The sequence below is a fragment of the Cetorhinus maximus genome, chromosome 9, assembly GCF_964194155.1.
Source record: "Cetorhinus maximus chromosome 9, sCetMax3.hap1.1, whole genome shotgun sequence".
NCBI classification, from domain to species: domain Eukaryota; kingdom Metazoa; phylum Chordata; class Chondrichthyes; order Lamniformes; family Cetorhinidae; genus Cetorhinus; species Cetorhinus maximus.
Window position 1 is genome coordinate 18,042,362 of NC_135887.1, and position 20,201 is coordinate 18,062,562.

The window sequence follows — 20,201 nt, forward strand, 5'->3', positions numbered from 1 at the left end:
TGGGGAGTGCTGGCAAAGCCACATTTATTGTTCATCCTTATTTACGCTGAGATGGTGATGGTGAGCCTATTTGGACCACTGCAGTTCGTGTAGGCTGGTGAACACTCGCTGCTGTTAGGCAAGGACTTCTAGGGTTTTCACCCAGCACAATGTAGGAGCAGCTACACTGGCTCAAATCAGGATGGGGGACAGGAGGGAACCTGCAGAAGATAGAGTTCCCATGACTTTGTTGTTCTGGTATGTTTTTTGGTGGTAAAGGGTTTGGTGGGGAGGTATACTGTCAAATGTAAACTGGGTGAGAATCTGCAGTACATCCTGTAAGCAGTAGGTACTGCAGCCAGAGCCACATCGGTAGAGGCGGTGGATACTGTGTCTAGGGAAACCAGTTAAACAAGTCAAGCAGTTATGATGAAGTTATTTCTGACCAGGTGAGTGGTCAGTATTCCACTAGATTCACCATTTTCAGATGGTAGAGAAACTCTAAGGGTTTACAAGGTGAGTCACTCACAGCAGAGTACTCAGTATCCAACCTGCATCGTAGCCACAGTGATGATATGGCTGTCTCGTTATGCTCCTGGGTAGTAGTGGCCTCATAAGCATTGTGCACACACATCCACACACCCATTATAGAGCAAGATATCAAAGGAGAAACCCATACATTTAGTTATTTGTTGATTGTTCCATTGTTAAATCCAACACAGAGAGCGTGGAATGTCAGAATCAGGGAAATAGTTGAATGAGTCACGTATCAGAGAGATAGCAGGCTGTTGGATAAGCCAGCAAATTCAAATCTCCTTCACTCTGCACCATGATAAATAGAGTAGCTCCCTGGAGCACAGGGAATTTGAATTTGATGATTTAACTGCAAATGTGGGCACATCAACCACACCTACAATCAGGGAAATTCCAGCGATGAACCTGATCCAAGTGAGGGAAAAGTGCTCCTCCTAGATCAGGGGCATATTGTACCCCAAACATGGACAATGGGAGAGCAGTTGCACTGGGCGGAATCTTCCACTCCGAAGTCTAAATTTGGTGGCAGGTGCAGAAGTGGGAGTGATTCCCATTGGTGGGTGGGATGGTTAAACGCGCACCATCTTGCGCTATTCATCTCATTTACCACTCATCTGTGAGGAGCGTGGTGAATCGCGTGAAGGGGGTGGGCCGTAAGTCACCGTACCCACCATTACCTCACGGGGTCAAAGGTCTGGGTGCCATAGTTAAAGGGCACCCGGACAGCCATTCACTCATTGCAGGCCAGGAGCTCTGGATCTGTGTGAACAAACATGTCCATGAAAAGACAACAAGCTGTGGCCCCATGGTACAGCGGTGTCTCATTGGAGACTCTCCCCCAGGCCGTGCTGGAAAGGTAGGAGATGTTGTTTCCCGGGGATAACAACAGGATGCCTCCTGTCTGCCCACGGCGGCCTGGACTGAGGTCACAGCGAAGGTTAGCACCCATGGGGTCCACCCAGCAGTTTAGGAAGAGAATGGATGATCTGCGGCGCTCTGTCAGAGTAACTGCACCTTGTACTCACTGCAAACTGACACTCTGATCAGGGCATCAGGCAGTCTAAGTGTGCGAGTGCAGGGGGATGTCACACAGGAGTTTGGGTTGCAGTACTCACCAGCAGACGGGACACCTGCACTGATTGTGTGCCAGCCACTCTTCATGTTCTCAATCTTATATCAATTGCAGGACAAATGGCTTCTTAATCCCTTACCAGGGAGGGCTCGTCAGCTGCCATTGGCATGCATGCTCCTGAACTGCTCATGCAACCATTGGGATCACAATCCATCCTTCTATCTTTCTGCAGGAGGAGAATTCCCACAACAAGCATGAATGGGCCAAGAGCAGAAGGGAATGGCTGACATTAAAGTCCTGAACCAGTATGAGGAGATGGCAGACAAGTTAGCTGGGGAGGAGCAGGACCATGCCTGTGTTGAAGATGAGATAGGACTTTCACAGGAAGTTAGTGAGGACCCCCCCCAGTCTGCAGCTGCTAGTCATGCTCACTGACTGGGAGGTGTCTTTAATACGCGAGCCTTTTTAGTCAATCATTAAATCTTCCTTTTCTCCATTTCAGTTACCAGCCACAAATGAGGGAGGACTGCAAACCAAGCCAGCCATGGGCCCAGACCCAAACCCACCACTGAGGAGGATGCCTCAGAATCCTTAGCGGATGCACCATCACAGTGTTCAGCTGCACCCTCTGCCAGCGCAGATACACTCGCCTCGATGGGTCCAAGTCCAGAGCAAGCTTGGGGTCACAATCTGATGAGTGCATTATTGACACTGGTCCGCAGCTGGCAGAGACAGTAACAGCCAAGGTCCCTGACACTGGAGGACTGCTGGAGGCTAGGCCACTGCTGAGTCTCAAGCAGATGACAAGTCTCTGGACTCGGCCCTAAGAGACCGGGCGGAGATGCAGAGACAGACAGGGCAATGTCAGGCAGAGATGCCGGGTGCCATACGCAGACTGGACCAAAGGCTGGAGGAGTCCATCCATGTTCTGTCTGCTATTGTGGCTCCATCATACGAGCGCTTTTCTGTGTCCATGGAGAGGGTGGCAGGCGCCTTGGAAACCCAGGTCAGGCAAAACGTACAGTGGCTGCCGAATATGCACTCGGACCTGCACTCCATCGCTCTAGGCATTGGTGCAGTGTAGCAGTGGTTGGTTGAGATGGGGACAGGGCACCATGACCTCCCTCCAGGTGCCCCTTCACCTCAAGGAGCCAGGGAAATGCCATCATGCACCCACAGCGTGAAGGAGCGCCAGCCAGGCATTCCGGGGGATTTATCCCAGGACACTCCAAGGGTGTGCTGCTGCTCCACCTCTGCTCTGTCAGTGACCCCATCACCTCCAACAGGTCAGGCTGAGGAGGATGCATCAGTGCCTGAGCAGGAAACCCTTAGTAAATCAGGGTCCTCGAGGCCTTTCATCACCAGTGAACGGCTGCCAAAGTCCTCACAATCAACAGGGCATAGCAATCAGCAGGCTGCTTCCACCTCAGCTGTGGATGCAGGCCTGCACCTAGACAGGGTCACAGGATTACAGAATTATTAGGGTGCAGAAGGAGGCCATTCAGCCCATCGTGTCTGCATCAGCTCTCTAAATGAGCATTATGACTTAGTGCCATTCTCCTGCCTTTTTTCCGTACCCTTGCACATTGTTTCTATTCAAATAATCATCTAATGTCCCCTTGAATGCCTCGATTGAACCTGCCTCCACCACATTTCCAGGCAGAGCATTCCAGACTCGAACCACTCACTGTGTGAAGCAGTTTTTTCTCACATCACATCTGCTTCTTTTGCAAATCACTTTAAATCTGTGCCCTCTCGTTCTCAATCCTTTTATGAGCGGGAACAGTTTCTCCCTATCTATTCTATCCAGCCCCCTCATGACTTTGAACACCTCTATCAAAACTCCTCTTAGCCTTCTTCTCTTCCACAGTCCCAACCTCTCCAATCTATCTTCATAACTGAAGTTTCTCATCCCTGGAATCATTCGTGTAAACCTCTTCTGCACTCTCTCCAGTGCATTCACATCCACCCTATAGTGTGGCACCCAGAACTGTACACAATACTCCAGCTGAAGTCTAACTAGTGTCTTATATAAGATCATCATAACCTCCTTGCTCTTGTACTCTATTCCCCTATTAATAAAGCCCAGGATAGTGTATGCTTTACTAACTGCTCTCTCCAGCTGTCCTGCCATCTTCGATGATCTATGCACATAAACACCCAGGTCCCTCTGCTCCTGCACTCCCTTAAGAATTGTACCCCTTATTTTATATTGTCTCTCCATGTTCTTCCTACCAAAATACATCAGCTCGCATTTCTCCACATTGAACTTCATCTACCACCTATCTGCCTACTCCAACCTGTCTATGTCTTTTTGAAGTTCTATATTGTCCTCCTCACAGTTTACAATGCTTCCAAGTTTCGTGTCATCTGCAAATTTTGAAATTATGCCCTGCGCACCAAGGTCTAGATCATTAATATATATCAGGAAAAGCAAGGGTCCCAATACCAACCCCTGGAGAACTCCACCTTCCTCCAGCCCGAAAAATGTCCATTGACCATTACCCTCTGTTTCCTATTACTCACCCAATTCTTTATCCATGTTGCTACTGTCCCTTTTATTCCATGAGCTATAATTTTTCTCACAAGCCTGTGGCACTGTATCAAATGCCTTTTGAAGGTCCATGTACACCACATCAACAGCATTACCCTCATCAACCCTCTCTGTTATGGTTTCAAAAACCTCCAGCAAGTTACTTAAACACGATTTCCCCTTTAGAAATCCATGCTGGCTCTTCCTAATCAACCCACATTTTTCCATGTGGCTACTAATTTTATCCCGAATAATTGTTTCTAGACGTAGTGACAGGATAAGAAAAATTAAGAAGTATTCAAGGCACACAGGTGGCACAGTGTACACTCATTGTGCATAGTTTGTACACTTATGAACATATGTTCCCTTTGACTGTTTCGAAGTCTCCTGGATTCCATCTTGCTGTGAGTTGCTTCAATGGACGCGGGCATTTAAGGGTCTGGAATGTGGGCCTTGATCAGAATCTGATCATGAACTCCCATAGATTCAGTTCTCCCATAGTATCAATTTAGTGATTACTCAAAAATCCCGCACGCGTGATTAAGCACTGGCTATCAGTTGTGAGTGTGCTGCTAGCCACTCCTCGTGCAAGCCATTACTGGCAACTCAGCATGTTCTGACCTCTGAAAATGTGTTCGTTGAGGTCATTGCTGCTCCAGCTGCTGTTGCCCTAATGCCAGATGTGAGTGGATACCATGAGTATTCGAGGGGAGTTAAATTTGCTATGTGAGTAGCAAAGACAACTGTAGATGCAGTTTCAGAGCTGAGAGAGTGAAGCTCTACACTGTCTTTTTAACAGTAGAAGACCAGAGGATGCCCTACATGCCTGGAGGAAGCTTTGGTGGGCATGTCCACTCATTAATGGCCTTCCTTTGGTGATCTGTCATTTTGAGCTAACATGCAGGTGACAGCAGCAAGTAAGGAGGCTACAAGCACAATAGCCTTGACTGCAAGAGGGATTTGAGTGTAGGATTTAAGAGGTGTGTGTGTAGTTGCCTGAAGCCTTTGTTAGACCTCACATGGAGATTTGTGTGTCATGCTCATCTCCTTACCAAGGGTGGCTCACATTGAGGGTTAGCAACCAAAGTGCATTGGACATCAATGAAGGACCTGGGTTTTAGTCCATGAGGTGAGAGAGTAGAATGGGCCTGTGTGCTGGACCGTGCCGAGGTCTGTGAGGCCATCCACATGAAGTATCAGCAGCTCTAACGGGCCTCTGCATGGTCCATGCAGGAAATAAGAAAGAAGTTTATCTTGGCTGGGTGTCCACAATGACAGATCATGGTCTTGCACTAATGCCAAAGCCATCTAGGAACGACACTTGTAGGAGTCTCTATGATTGGAGGGTCCGGAGTGATTGCACCTCAGCAACCCATAGTGCGGGTGAGGCAGTCTCAGTGAGTGGAATCCAGAGTTACCGCGAAACCTTTTGGCATGATAAAGATGTCAAGGGATATGGGTTCACTCTGGGCGGGTGGTGGTCGGGGAGCAGGAACGCAATCTTCCCTCAACAATATGTATGAAGGAGCGATTTCGAGGTACCAACTGGTGTTCTCCTGCTGCTCCTCATCGATCTGATTCTGGCTGAAAGACCTGGGCCAGGTTGGCCCCGCTTTGGGAGCAGGTGTGAGTGACATGAGTGCATCCCTGGTGAGGTTAGATTTGATATTGCTCCCAAGTTGCATTGTGCATGGACTTTGTGAGACCATAGGTGAAATCACAATTCTATTTACAGGTGTCTGAGGCTGCGGTAGAACAGAGTGCTGTGCAGGCTCTAGTGCGCGCATTTAGTGCCAGGGCTCTGCATTTTCACATAGTTTGGCACATGCAAAGGATCAAACCAACAGTAGGGCAGATGGTAACTCATGCAATTTAATTTAGCTATCACAAATAAAGATAAATTAGAGAAAAATAATGACTGTAACCAAAAAGATGCTGGGGCCTCCCAGCCAGCAGAGGATAGAAAACCAAAAGGTTCAACAGATGTGTCAACAGCTTACTCTGCCTGGAATCTAGTAGCTATTAGATTGGCACAGCCTGTCTGCTATGCCATACTCCTGCTATGACCTCTGCATGTGGCTTGGCAACACCCTAGCCCTTGTCAGCTCCATTCCCTTCACCGTCCTTCTCGTCAGAGGAGATATCTCGCTCCTCCATGTCTCCCTCAGGCAAGATATCTCCCCCTTGTAGTGCTAGGTTGTGCAGGGTGCAGAACACGATGATGATCTGGGACACACTCTGTGGTGAATATTGGAGAACTCTGCCTGAGCGGCCCAAACATCTGAACATCATCTGTAGGGGGGCCTATCATCTACTCAACCAGGGACCTGGCGGAGGCATGTGCACCATTGTAGCTCCTATCAGCAGCACTCTGCGAACAGCGAACTGATGTCATCGGCCACGTCTTTTAGGGGTATCCCTTGTCCCTGAGGAGCCAACCCTCCAATCCTTGAGGCCCAGGAGTGGCTCAGAACATATGTAACATGAGAGCTCCCTGGGAACCGAGCACAAACATGCAGCATTTGCCTTGTCATGCCTGGGGGAGCTTGGCTTCCTTCCCCAGACACCCCTCTAAACATGCCCCACACACTCTGTCTTCCTTCGCCAGACAGCCTCCCCCCCCTGCCCTGGACAGTCCGTCTTCCTTTCCTGATCAGCCTCCCACCTCTTCCCCGCTGGTCCTGCCTCCGCTCCACCCTTCTCCTCTTCCCAGCTGGTCCTGCTTCCTGTGTCCGGCCTTGGCACAGCTTTCGATGGCAGCACTCGGCAGGAGTGAAGTTCTGAGCGGCCCCCAAGAAGGCAAAAGCGGCATCTGCTGACCTCAAAGTCACGTAAGAAGTGAAGCTCACCTGGTGCATGCCACTTCCATACAGTTGTAAAACTGAGCATTCTAAACTCTCGCCGGCGGGGGACTTAATTTGGAAGGGGAAATAATTGCGGTGAGGTGCCTTTTAATGGGCATGCATGAGATGCTCATGCGAAAGGCCTTCCCAGCATTGTTCGTCAGGAAGCTCGACCCGCCTCTCATGTCCTGAGAACAAAATTCCCACAGTTCGTCCTGAGGTTGGGAAACGAGTTTTTGGCCTCACGCCAAATTAAGACCCCCTGCCTGCCACGCTTGCTGCTGCTGGCAGGGCCGGGAGATTCCGCCCATCCTTTATCCTGGCTACCTGGGCACCATGCCGCACACCCTGTCGGTTTATTGAAGGGCAGTTCCAGGAATGACTTCATTGTTTTGTTCCCACCTCGGGGGATCATCATGCCTCAGGTTTTCACTGGCCTCATAGCCAACATCCTCAACGCTGCCACCAATTATCTCTTCCTCTTTATGCTGAAGCTGGGATTGCCGTAAGTAGCAAATAAATATAAAAATGTAAATGTCAAATATATATTCGAATCTCAGTCCTGGTCAATTAATCTTTCAGTGAACAATGAGCCAGTCTTTATTTGAAGCTGCCTTTAATATGTGAACTTGTTCCCCAGGGGCTCGGCTGCTGCCACTGTTATCTCTCAGTACTGTCAGGCTATCCTCCTGTTTGGATACATTCGATGGAAAAAGTTGCATGTTAAGACCTGGGCAGGTAGGTTTCAGGGGGGTTGTAATTTACACTTTGGGCAATGATGTGAAATGGACGATATCCAGTTTGGAGCCTCGTTGTGCACCCTGGTTAACATGGGGTGTATTTAACAGGGCAAATACACAGGGCAGAATTTTCCGCTCATCAGGCGGGTGCGCGCCCGACTCGAACGAGCGTAAAATGAAGCGCGGTGACGTCGGGCGAGCGTCCCCAAGTCACCGCGCACCCGTGCGATATTTCGGCTGGCGGGCACACGCGGGAGTCGGCAGCACGCCCACAGGCAATTAACAGGCCTATTAAGGCCATTAAAGTGCCAATTGAATTAAAATTAAAACTTGCGCGCTCGCCCTCCTCCCACCCCCACACAGGCAGCGTTCAGTGCTGTAGCGCGCGTTTCACGCTGGGCGGGCCTCAGTTGGCCAGTCAGCGTGAAATCGCGGCCGTGGCCCGATCGCGGGCGGCGGTCATCTTCCCGATCGCTCCCACTCGCGCCCCCCCGGAGATCCCACCTGATGAGGGCAAAAGTCTGCCCATAGAGATAAGCCCAGAGTCAACTTGAACGCTGACATGACCTGGATGTTACGAATGATTTTCTCTCGACCTACTTCATACTGAGTTACTAACTCCATTTTCTTTATGTAGGATGGTCTACTGACTGCCTGCAGGAGTGGGGCCATTTTACACGGTTGGCAATTCCTAGCATGTTTATGATGTGTATTGAATGGTCGGCGTTTCAGACTGGAACTTTACTTGTAGGTAAATAAACAACTTCACTGCTTAAAAAAACCTTCCATTATTGTGAAGTGGGTGAGACAGTGACGTATATCTGACACTAAAATGTGGAGCAAATCGACACACTGGAAGGAGAGAAGCAAGGCCACTCTTCCCCCTGATGGCAGTGAGGTTTACAATGGTTCACTAACACACACAATATGAAATGAGTGAGGGAGTATTTCACGTTGACTGGGATTGGGAAACAGTCGAGAGCCAATCCCTGAAAGAAGAGAAACCATCTTCCAGCAAATTCTAATCTCCAGTTACCCCCCCACCCCCACCCCAAGGATCCGGATTAGGAAACTTCTCAAAAGCAATGGCACTTGGAGCTGAACCAGATTCCTGAGGAGGACCTTTCCCCAAAATAAAACAACAATTTAACCAGATACTCTTTGGCTTCATTCCCTACCCTGTTTATTTTGTGTAGCAGGTTAGAGGAGACAGCGAGTTCCGCTCTTGTCCCGATGGCCTGTGGGTGTATGTCAGACTCATAAAGAAAGACTTACATCCATCCAGAATCTTTCATAACCTCAGGATGTCCCAAAGTCTTTTACAACCATTGAAGTGTTTGAAGCCTTCAGGCCCCTCCAATTCCTCACAGCGCCCTATCACTTTAACCTCCTCCAGTCCCATGAGCCTTTGTAAATCTCTGCGCTCCTCCGTATCTGGCTTCTTATGCATCCCTGATATTAGTTGCTCCATCATTGATGTCCATGCTTCAATGGGCTCGGCCCTAATATCTGGAATTTCCTCCTAAAATGTCTCCTCCTCCCCCCTCCTTTAAGATGTCCTTTCGCCAGGCTTTTAGTTATCTCTCCTTGACATTGCCTTCTGTGACCCGGTGCGAAAAAACATTTTTGTTAACAATACTCCTGTTGAACCTGGGACATTTCGCTATGTTAAGTGTGCTCTATGAATGTAAGTTGTTATTGTCTATGCCGTAACATACGAAATGTGAAGGGAGTTCCATTCATGATTTGCTGATTTTGAAAAGCTTATTTGAGAACCCGAAAGCCTTTGAGTCAAAAAAAAAACAAGGAACGCCTGGGACACCGAGCTAAGGCACTGCGTATCGACACAATGGATATTAGACACAGAGAGTCTTGTTCAGTTCTATTCATCATCAGTATGAGGAAGGAGTTGACCTTCAGCAAATGTTGTAAAGTATTGTATTTGTGTGGATCTACATTGTCAATCCTATTTCATTGTTGACTGTTATACCAATTTTTATATTAAATGAAGATGAACAAAGTTAGAGAAGAGTAGGGGAGTTCCGACTTCTCCATTACAGAGTTGGGGATGATGGGAATCAGCAGGGGAAGCGTTTGCAAACCCAGGCTTGGAGCAGTCAGCCCTTCAGGAGAGTATCCTGTCTTTTTTGGCTTTGAACTATCAATTTAAATTTTTAATTTTAATATTTAGGAGGCCATATCATTGCCCATTTTGCCCCTGCAGTTTGTGAGAGATTATATAGGGCAGCTGTATCAAAGAATCGGCAGAGGCACAATGGGCTAAATGGCCTCCTTCTGTGATGTAACATTCTCTGATTCTACATCCTCTCAATCCCATGTTCCTGCTCTATCACAACCCAGACTTCACCTAAAATCCTGTATTAAATCACACAGATCCAAAATAAACTATCTTTTTTTAAGCAGTGGCACCAGGGAGTGAGGATCTATCCTATACTTTGCTGTGTTATTGATCTCCTGGGGAGTAACAACTTGGAGATCAAACATTGCTGCTCAGGGAAGGAGGATTTTTTTTCCCCCATTCACAGCTAGGGCAGCATTTGTTGCCTATCCCTAATTGCCCATGTTCAGGGGGCATTTAAGAGTCAATCACATTATTCTGGACCTGGAGTCACATGTAGGCCAGACCAGGTAAGGAGAGCAAATGGTTTCATGGTCATCATTAGACTTTTAATTCCAGGTCTTTCCATCTGCCATGGGTGGGATGCAAACCTGGGTCCCCAAAGCATTATACTGCTGTTACTAGTCAAGTGACAATGTCACTACACCACCACCACCTTCCCCTGGGGGGAGGGAATTGGAGGGAAAAGCATCATCAGACCATTTTTATATTTTCCTCTCTTAAATTGCTTCAATAAATTTGCTATATTTTCCTTTCCTGTTCACAGGGACAATCGATAAAGTTCAACTTGGATCTCAGGCCATCATAAATTATATTATATACTTAACATACAGGGTAAGCATGAGGATTCCGCACAAGTACAGTACTTACATGCCGAATGCGTGTTTGACTAAAGAATAACAATTTTAATATAACAGGGAACAAAATCACTCTTAGTACCAGGAAAAAAACTCAAGTTTTTCGGCTATTATTTGTACCTACAGTCTCTCATTCCTCCTATCATCCCAGTGAACCTGCAATGCCCTTTTTGTGGCTCTAATACGAGGTGTCCAGACCGAATGCAATATTTCAGTTGTGACCTATCCAATATCTTGCTGAAATTGAACACCAATCCCTAGCTTTTATATAAAATTCTTATTTGCCATTTTATGGCCATTTCTCACTGTAGGCCCTCATTTTAAAGAACAAAGAACAAAGAAAAGTACAGCACAGGAACAGGCCCTTCGGCTCTCCAAGCCTGCGCCGATCATATTGCCCGTCAACTAAAACATTTTGCACTTCCGTATCCCTCTATTCCCATCCTATTCATGTATTTGTCAAGCTGCCTCTTAAACACCACTATCGTACCTGCTTCCACCACCTCCTCTGGCAGCGAATTCCAGACACTCACTACCCTCTGCGTAAAAAACTTGCCCGCACATCTCCTCTATAGTTTTCTCCTCTCACCTTAAATCTATGTCCCCTAGTAATTGACTCTTCCACCCTGGGAAAAAGCTTCTGACTAGCTACTCTGTCCATGCCACTCATAATTTTGTAAACTTCTATCAAGTCGCCACTCAATCTCCGTCGCTCTAGTGAGAACAATCCGAGTTTCTCCAAACTCTCCTCATAGCTAATAACCTCCAGACCAGGCAGCATCCTGGTAAACCTCCTCTGCACCCTCTCCAATGCCTCCATATCCTTCTGGTTATGTGGTGACCAGAATTGCACGCAATATTCCAAGTGTGGCCTAACCAAGTTTCTATACAACTGCAGCATGACTTCCCAGCTTTTATACTCAATACCCCTGCCAATGAAGGCAAGCATGTCATATGCCTTCCTGACTACCTTATCCACCTGCGTTGCCACTTTCAGTGACCTGTGGACCTATACATCTAGATCCCTCTGCCCGTCGATGCACTTAAGGGTTCTGCCATTTACTGTATAATTCCTGCCTGTATTAGATCTTCCAAAATGCATTACCTCGCATTTGTCCGGATTAAACTCCATCTGCCATTTCTCCGCCCAAGTCCCCAACCGATCTATATCCCGTTGTAGCCTTTGACAATCCTCTTCACTATCTGCAACTCCTCCAACCTTAGTGTCGTCTGCAAACTTACTAATTAGCCCAGTTACATTTTCCTCCAAATCACTTATGTATACCACAAACAGCAAAGGACCCAGCACTGATCCCTGCGGAACTCCACTAGTCACAGCTCTCCATTCAGAAAAGCACCCTTCCACTGCTACCCTCTGTCTTCTATGACTAAACCAATTCTGTATCCATCCTGCCAGCTCACCTCTGATCCCGTGCGACTTTACCTTCTGTACCAGTCTGCCATGAGGGACCTTGTCAAAGGCCTTACTGAAATCCATGTATATAACATCCACTGCCCTTCCATCGTCGATCATCTTTGTCACTTCCTCGAAAAACTCGATCACGTTAGTGAGACACGACCTCCCCTTCACAAAACCATGCTGCCTCTCACTAATACGCCCATTTGCTTCCAAATGGTAGTAAATCCTGTCACGAAGAATCTTCTCCAATAATTTCCCTACCACTGACGTAAGGCTCACCGGCCTGTAATTTCCTGGATTATCCCTGCTACCCTTCTTAAACAATGGAACAACATTGGCCATTCTCCAGTCCTCTGGGACCTCACCCGTAGCCAGTGAGGATACAAAGATTTCTGTCAAGGCCCCAGCAATCTCCTTCCATGCCTCCCTCAGTACTCTGGGGTAGATCCCATCTGGCCCTGGGGACTTATCCACCTTAATATTCTTCAAGACGCCTAACACCTCCTCTTTTTTGATCTCAACATGATCCAGGCTATCTACACACTCTTCCCTAGACAAATCGACCGCTAAGTCCTTCTCCTTGGTGAATACTGATGAGAAGTATTCATTTAGTATCTCTCCCAATGTTTCTGGCTCCACACACAGATTCCCACCTTTGTCCCTGAGTGGGCCTACCCTTTCCCTGGCTACCCTCTTGCTTTTTACATATGTATAAAAGGCCTTGGGATTTTCCTTAATCCTGGTTGCCAGTGACTTTTCATGACCCCTTTTAGTCCTCCTGACTCCTCGCTTAAGTTTCTTCCTACTTTCTTTGTATTCTCCACGGGCTTCATCTGTTCCCAGCCTTCTAGCCCTTATGAATGCTTCCCTTTTCTTTTTGACTAATCTCACAATATCCTTCGTTATCCAAGGTTCCTGAAACTTGCCATGCTTATCCTTCATCCTAGCAGGAACATGCTGGTCCAGAATTCTTATCAACTGACGTTTGAAAGCCCCCCACATGACAGTTGTTGATTTGCCCTCAAACATCCGCCTCCAGTCTAGATTCCTCAGTTCCTGCCTAATATTGTTATAATTAGCCTTCCCCCAATTAAGCACCTTAACCCGAGGACTCCTGTTATCCTTATCCACCAGTACCTTGAAACTTACTGAATTATGGTCACTTTTCCCAAAATGCTCTCCTACTGAAACTTCGACCACCTGGCCGGGTTCATTCCCTAATACCAGGTCCAGTATCGCCCCTTCCCTAGTTGGACTATATACATATTGTCTCAGGAAGCCCTCCTGGATGCACCTTACAAATTCTGCACCATCCAAACCCCTAGCACTACGTGATTCCCAGTCAATATAGGGAAAGTTAAAATCACCCACCACAACAACCCTATTGCTTTTACATCTTTCCAAAATCTGCCTACATAACCGTTCCTCAATCTCCCGCCGGCAATTGGGAGGTCTATAGTAAACCCCCAACATTGTGACTGCACCCTTCCTATTCCGTAGCTCTACCCATATTGCCTCGCTGCATGAGCCCACCGAGGTGTCCTCCAGTCATACAGCACACCGAGACCTCTCCGTTCCTCCACCGTGTTAACAATTTGACCATATAGTATTTTTTAAAATTATTATTCATTCATGGGATGTGGGCATCGCTGGCTAGGCCAGCATTTATTGCCCACCACTAACTGCCCTTGTTTAGAGGGCATTTAAGAGTCAACCACATTGCTGTGGGTCTGGAGTCACATGTAGGCCAGACCAGGTAAGGACAGCAGATTTCCTTCCCTAAAGGACATTAGTAATATAGTAGCATAAAGGACATTATTAGTATATACTTCCTTTCACTGATGTTTTTGCAAAATGGACTTATCATCAAGTTTCTTGGTATTAAGCTGCATTTCCCACCTATCTATCACTCACTAACCTGCTTACATACCTCTGCATTCAGCTGAATTCTTCCTCGGTTTGCCATACCTAGGTATCATCATCAAACTTTAATGTTATTTTATGAAACTCCTTTTCATCTCAACCTTCTCCTGCGCAGGTAAATTGTAGAACAGAAATAGAACGGATGGCTTTAACAGCAATGGTGATGTGCGCTCCTGACACCAATATGGACTGTTTATGGCCTGTGGAGGAGTTTTCCAGGAGTTGATCCAGGCCCTGACATCAGGATTTGTTTCAAATTTTGTCAGGAATTTTCTAGTCCTCAGTTAGGGTCATTCGCCAACAGCAATAATGCATTTATAAAGCACCTGCAACACAGTAAAACAGCCCAGGGCACTTCACAGGAGTGTTGTCAAACTTTATTTAAGTGGGTATTAAGACAGGTGACCAAAAGCTTGGTGTAAAATTATAGGTTTTAAGGAGCATGTTAAAGGAGAGAAAGGTAGAGAACTGGAAGAGGTTTAGGACAGTGAATTCCAGAGTTTAGTGCCCGCATAGCAGGCCACCAATGTTCGAGTGATGGAAATCGAGGGTGAGAAACCAGCCAGAATTAGAGGAGCATAGAGATCTCGGAGGGTTGTGGAGCTGGAGGAGGATACCGAGATAGGGAGGGGTGATGCCATGAAGGGATTATATTGAGTATCAGAAGGCAATTTGGTGGCAGGAATGGAGATCGAGGGAAAAGAAGGAATTAATGTAATTAGGAACAGAAACTTTCATTCATAATATTCCTTCCAGAGAGCCGGGGGGTGATGAAGGGGGTGGGGTTGGGGGTGGTGGGTAACGAGGTTAATTGTAAAACCGACCACTTCCCAACTGAGATCAGGTAACTCAGCACAAAGGAGGGACTGAACCTCTGACCTTGGTGCTCTGTTTGGTGATACATCCACCCACAGGCATATTGATGGAGTAGTTACTGTCAGCAAGAGATTAATTTGAGACAGTGTTTATCTTCTTTCTCCTGCAGGTTCCTCTGGGATACAGTGTGGCTGCATCTGTTCATGTGGGTGACGCGCTGGGTGCCGGTAATCCAGAGCAGGTTGTAAACTCTGCTAAAGCTGCTCTGTGTTGCATTGGTGAGTCCAATAGTTTAAGATCATTGACTAAAACTGTGGTTATTTAAACAATGTGTCCCTCACAATCTCTCCAAGGTTCTCCCCTTTTAAACCCTCCTGAGGAGTTTGGCTCCGTATTGGGAAACAACTTCCTGGGTCTCAGCATCCTCCATAAAATTCCCAATTGGTCATTCTTTGTTGATGAGCCTGGACAGTAATTGTTGACAGGCTATTTGGCCACATGAGTTACGTCACATAAGAACATAACTTAAGAAATAGGAGCCCGAGTAGGCCATTCGATCCCTCGAGCCTGCTCCATGGCAGATTTGATTGTGGCCTTGACTCCACTTTCTTGCCTTCCTCCTCCCCACCCTCCACCTCCCCCCGCTCCCCCCATTACCCTTGACTTCCTTGTGGATCAAAACTCTGTCTAACTCAGCCTTGAATACATTCAATACCCAGGCTCAACTGCTCACTGGGGGAGGGAATTCTAAATATTAATGACCCTCAGAGGAGAAATTCCTCCTCTTAAATGTCTTAAATGGGAGACTCTTACTTTGAAACTGTGACCCCCCTAGTTCTAGGTTCCTCCATGAGGGGAAATATCCTCTCAGCATCCACCCTGTCTACTTCCCTGTTATAGCAGACGGATAGCAAATGCCAAGCTGCCCAAATCCCAGAGGGAAACTTGAAGCAGCTGCCACAACTGTTTGCAATTTGTATTTATTTTGAGATACGGGCTTTGAATTCAGTAAAAAGAAGGCCACCAAGTCTTATAGGTTTCTTACAAAACTAAATTAAACCTTTATTAAATAAAAAAATTATGTTAAGCACATAATGATGTTTACAAATTACGACTACAATAACCTCTGGTTCCCCTTATTAACCTAACTCCCAGTTACACGTCCGTTAAGACACATAGATTTTAAAAGACCCAGACAAAGTAAGACGATACTCTGGCCAGTCAAAAGTGAGATTTTCTCAGCTTTGGTTCCTTGTAGACAGCAGATTGAGGCTTAGATGCTGGAGCCTTTTCACACTTGTTTTAGATTTTAGAAGGTCTTCCCTTGCACACAGCCTTCTCTCCTTTATACATATTCCCACCTTTGAATGCAAATTCCTATTGTTTCACCATGTCTTTGGATTTTGCCCCTCTAATAATAAAAATCTATCATAGTACCAATTTTACTAGTAATCTTTGGGAAAAATAAACACACTGTTTCTTAACTTCTCCTGGCTAAGTGAAACATTTCACCCCCTCTTTTGAATTCAAGCTAGTCTGGTTTATTTAAAAATGCAAATGTTCCCTTTATACCTCACATTCTAAAACTTCCCCCATGTTTACCTACTTACCATTTCAAATCTAGCTTATCTTCTGATACATCAAAGCCTTCAGACCAGCTGCCTTTAATTCAGTTAAGTCCCACACACACACCCATAGACACAGACCCCACTATTACTCTACTTTATAGTAAATTCCAATAACATTTTGAAAATTATTATATCTTCCTGACATCCCCCTCCTTATTAAAAAAAGAACCGTCATGCTTTAAAAAGATGGCTTCATTTTCTGAATCCATCTTACATTACCTCCCATACTTGTTACACTATTACATTACCAGATGCATGTATTAACAGAACAATATATATATATATCTCCTTGGTATCAACAGAAGTCATTCCAGTCCAGTGTGCAAGCTTTAAATGTCCAATTTTCCTTTTAAGCTTCAAACTCTTGACAATGCATCTGCAATCAGATTTTTTCATCCCGCCAAATATATAATCTGTAGATTAAATAGTTACAGTAATAAACTTAATCTGAATAGCCTTGCACTTCTGCCTTGAAATTTGTCCAGAACCTTTAAAAGATTGTGGTATAATGATTGTTTCTGACGAATTGTTTGCCACATAAATCTCAAAATGCTGCAACACTAGCACCAAACCCAAAGTTTCCTTTTCGATCATTGAATATCTTCTCTGTTGTAAACTCATCTTCCATGAAAAATACCCTATTGGTCTTTCAATTCTAGCAACATCTTCTTATACGGCCCCAATGCCTATGCCGCTTATGTCAACAGCCAACTCAAATTGCTTGGCATAATTGGGTACTGCCATATCTGGTGTCATAGTTAATACAGTTTGCAAACTGTCAAATGCCTTCTGACATTCCTATGTCCATTGAACTTCATGTTCTTTTTTAATAGTTCAGTGAATGGAGCAACCACACTATTAACATTTGATACAAATTTCTGATAAAACCCACTCATGCCCAGAAATCTCAAAACTTCTCGTTTTGTTGTAGGCATGGGGAAATCCACGATAACCTTAACTTTCACATTTCTCAGAGCCACCTTACCATGTCCGATGATATGGCCTAGATACATAACTTGCACTTTTACAAGTTCACTTTTAGCCAAGTTCACCGCCAAATTAGTTTCTTGTAATTGAGTAAATAATTCTTCCAGCTGTTGTAAATGCTCCTCCCACATCTGACTGAAAACTATCAAGTCATCAATATAAACAGCACAATTGCTCAGACCTACAATTACTTTGTTTGCCAGTCGTTGAAAAGTGGCAGATGCATTTTTCATTCCAAATAGCATGGCAGGGTAGAGAGCGAGCCAAATTCTTAAATTGAATCCAGGAGAACTGTTTTAGCCAGTACATAGAAAGCCCAACAAGGGAGGGGGCAGTCCTGGACCTAATATTCAGAAATGAGCCCGGGCAGGTGGAAGGCTTATCAGCAGGGGAGCATTTTGGAGATGGTGACCATAACTCAGTTAGACTTAGGATAGTTATAGAAAAGGATAAGGTTGGGCCGGGAATAAAAGTTCTAAACTGGGGAAAGGCTAATTTAACTAAGATAAGATATGATTTGGCCACAGCTACTTGCAGATAAAACTGTGTCAGAGCAGTGGGAGGCATTCAAGGAGGAAATAGCGAGAGTACAGGGCAAATATGTTCCCGTAAAGACAAAGGGGGGTTTCAAGTGTTCAAAATCCTGGACATAAAGTTTAGGATTAAGAAAGAAAGTGAAGCTTATGGCAGATACTGAGGGCTCAAAAAGGCAAGAGTCCCTAGAGGAATATAAAAAGTGCAGGGAGGAACATAATAAGGAAATTAGGAAAGCTAAGAGAGTGCATGAGAAAGCATTGATGGGTAGAGGGTGGTGAGAGTCTGGACTTCATTGCCTGAAAGGGTAGTTGAGTCAAAAACCCTTGTAACATTTAAGAAGTATTTCGATATTCACTTGCTTTGCCATAGCCTCAGGGGCTATGGGCCAAGCGTTGGAAAATGGGATTAGTGTAGTCAGATCTTTGTTGACCAGCGAGGACATGATGGGCCGAATGGCCTCCTTCTGTGCTGTTATGGGTCTGAGCCTATGAATCAAGGTTTACATCTGAGTGACACGAGCGTTGCTGATCATAACAAAGGGCCATAGGCAAGGACACATTCTTGGGTGTTTATTTACGATAGTGAACATTATGTATAAGTGACTAACACCCATGCCCACGCTGTGCAACTGCACCTTCCTAACCCTACCGTCAACCCTTGGTGCTCCCCCGATATCTACAGCAGAGGTGGAGGCAGCCTGCTGACAGCTACGCCCTGTTGTCTGTAATGACTTCAGAGGGCGTCTTCTGGAAGGCCGAGGCCTGGAGGGCTGCTTTGGGTGTCCTGCTGTGGCCCAGCTACACCCTCCTTGGCCTGTGGAGCTGGAGCAGCTGGGGTCGCAGGAAGAGGGAATTTGGATCGGCCAGACATTCCCAAAGTCAGCTGGGTGGATGGCCCCAGGATGTCGAGCTGCTGGTCCTCCTCCCTGTGGGTGCCCGATGGACCCGAGTTGACTCCTTGAGGAGAAGGGGAAGCTGGAATGAGATCGAACAGCCCAGCACCCCTCTCACATTGACACTGTTGGAAGACAACTATGGCGACAGCAATGGAGTTCAGCCCACGCAGCAGTGCAGGACCAATGTCCTGGAGCGAGGTCTCCATGGCAGCTGCCATCCTCCCAGTGTTGATCCTGGTGCACCGGCTTGCCGACGCTACCACCTCATACTGAAGGTGGACAGACTCCTCCATTGGCCCTTGCAATTGAAGGAGTGCACCAGCCATCCCTTCCTGGTGATCCCGTGATTGGCTTTGCAGTTTCACCAATTGACTGAGAATCGAGTCCAGAGGCTCACCATCTGACTAGGACTCAGCAGATTCCTTGCCTCCAGCAGTCCTCTGAGTGCCGGTGACCAAGGATGTCCCTGCCTCCGCCTGTTGTGGGACAGTTCGTGTGCTGTGCTCACCAGATTGTGATCCCGAGGTCCCATTGAAGTGTGTGTCGCCGCACTGATGGAGTGTGTGGGTGAGCGCCATGATGTGTCTTCAGTGGTGCTGCCTTCAGGGTCCTTATCTGAGGTGCTCTCGGCGCTGGGGTCATGGTCAAGGTTGCCTGAGGGCGATGTGTCAGATGTGCCTAGGACAGAAAGTGGAGATTATTAGTGCCTGGTAGCCACGTTTAACAGGACTCAGAGTAGCATTGAGAGAGGGATGATCTGGCGTAGGATCCTCACATGGGTGTTCTCTGCTGACTTCACCATCGACACAGGAACGGTCCATGTCCTCTCCGGCCACCTCCAATGCGTGACTCTCAAACGGAATAAGGACCTTGATGTTCAGCACTCCACTCCTGGCCTGGGACCTCTCCTGTTGATTGTACGCGATCTTGTCCTGCATAAAGACAGATGGATAGAGTGTGAGCAAGGCACATGCCAGGCCAAATGAGAAGGATGTCAGGCGTGCGTGCTTACTGAATGGAGCCATGGGCGGGGTGAGGAGGCAGTCTCCAGAGGAGATGAGGTCGGATGGAGATGTGAGGGTGTGTGTGAGAGAGTGAGTGGTGATGACCCTTGAGCTGGCAGTGAGTGAGATGCCAGTGAATGTGTGATGGCCTGGTGAGTGTGTGAGTTGAGATTGATGAGACGGTTGACTTACCCTGGTGGCGCGGATGAGATCATTCGTCTGTTTTTTGCACTGGATGGCCACTCTCTTGTGTGCAGCATTGGCACTGACCCACCTCTGCCACCGCCTCCCAA

The 20,201-nt window shown here is 46.7% G+C and overlaps 1 protein-coding gene across 1 annotated transcript in view; it reads left to right on the forward strand.

Moving 5' to 3' along the window:
• Positions 1-20,201, forward strand: part of LOC144684292 (multidrug and toxin extrusion protein 1-like) — a 49,376-nt gene that overhangs the window by 17,854 nt on the left and 11,321 nt on the right. The window contains 5 exon segments of the mRNA XM_078547920.1: positions 7,368-7,466; positions 7,602-7,699; positions 8,339-8,452; positions 10,608-10,675; positions 15,027-15,135. Coding sequence (XP_078404046.1) covers positions 7,368-7,466; positions 7,602-7,699; positions 8,339-8,452; positions 10,608-10,675; positions 15,027-15,135 — 488 coding nt within the window.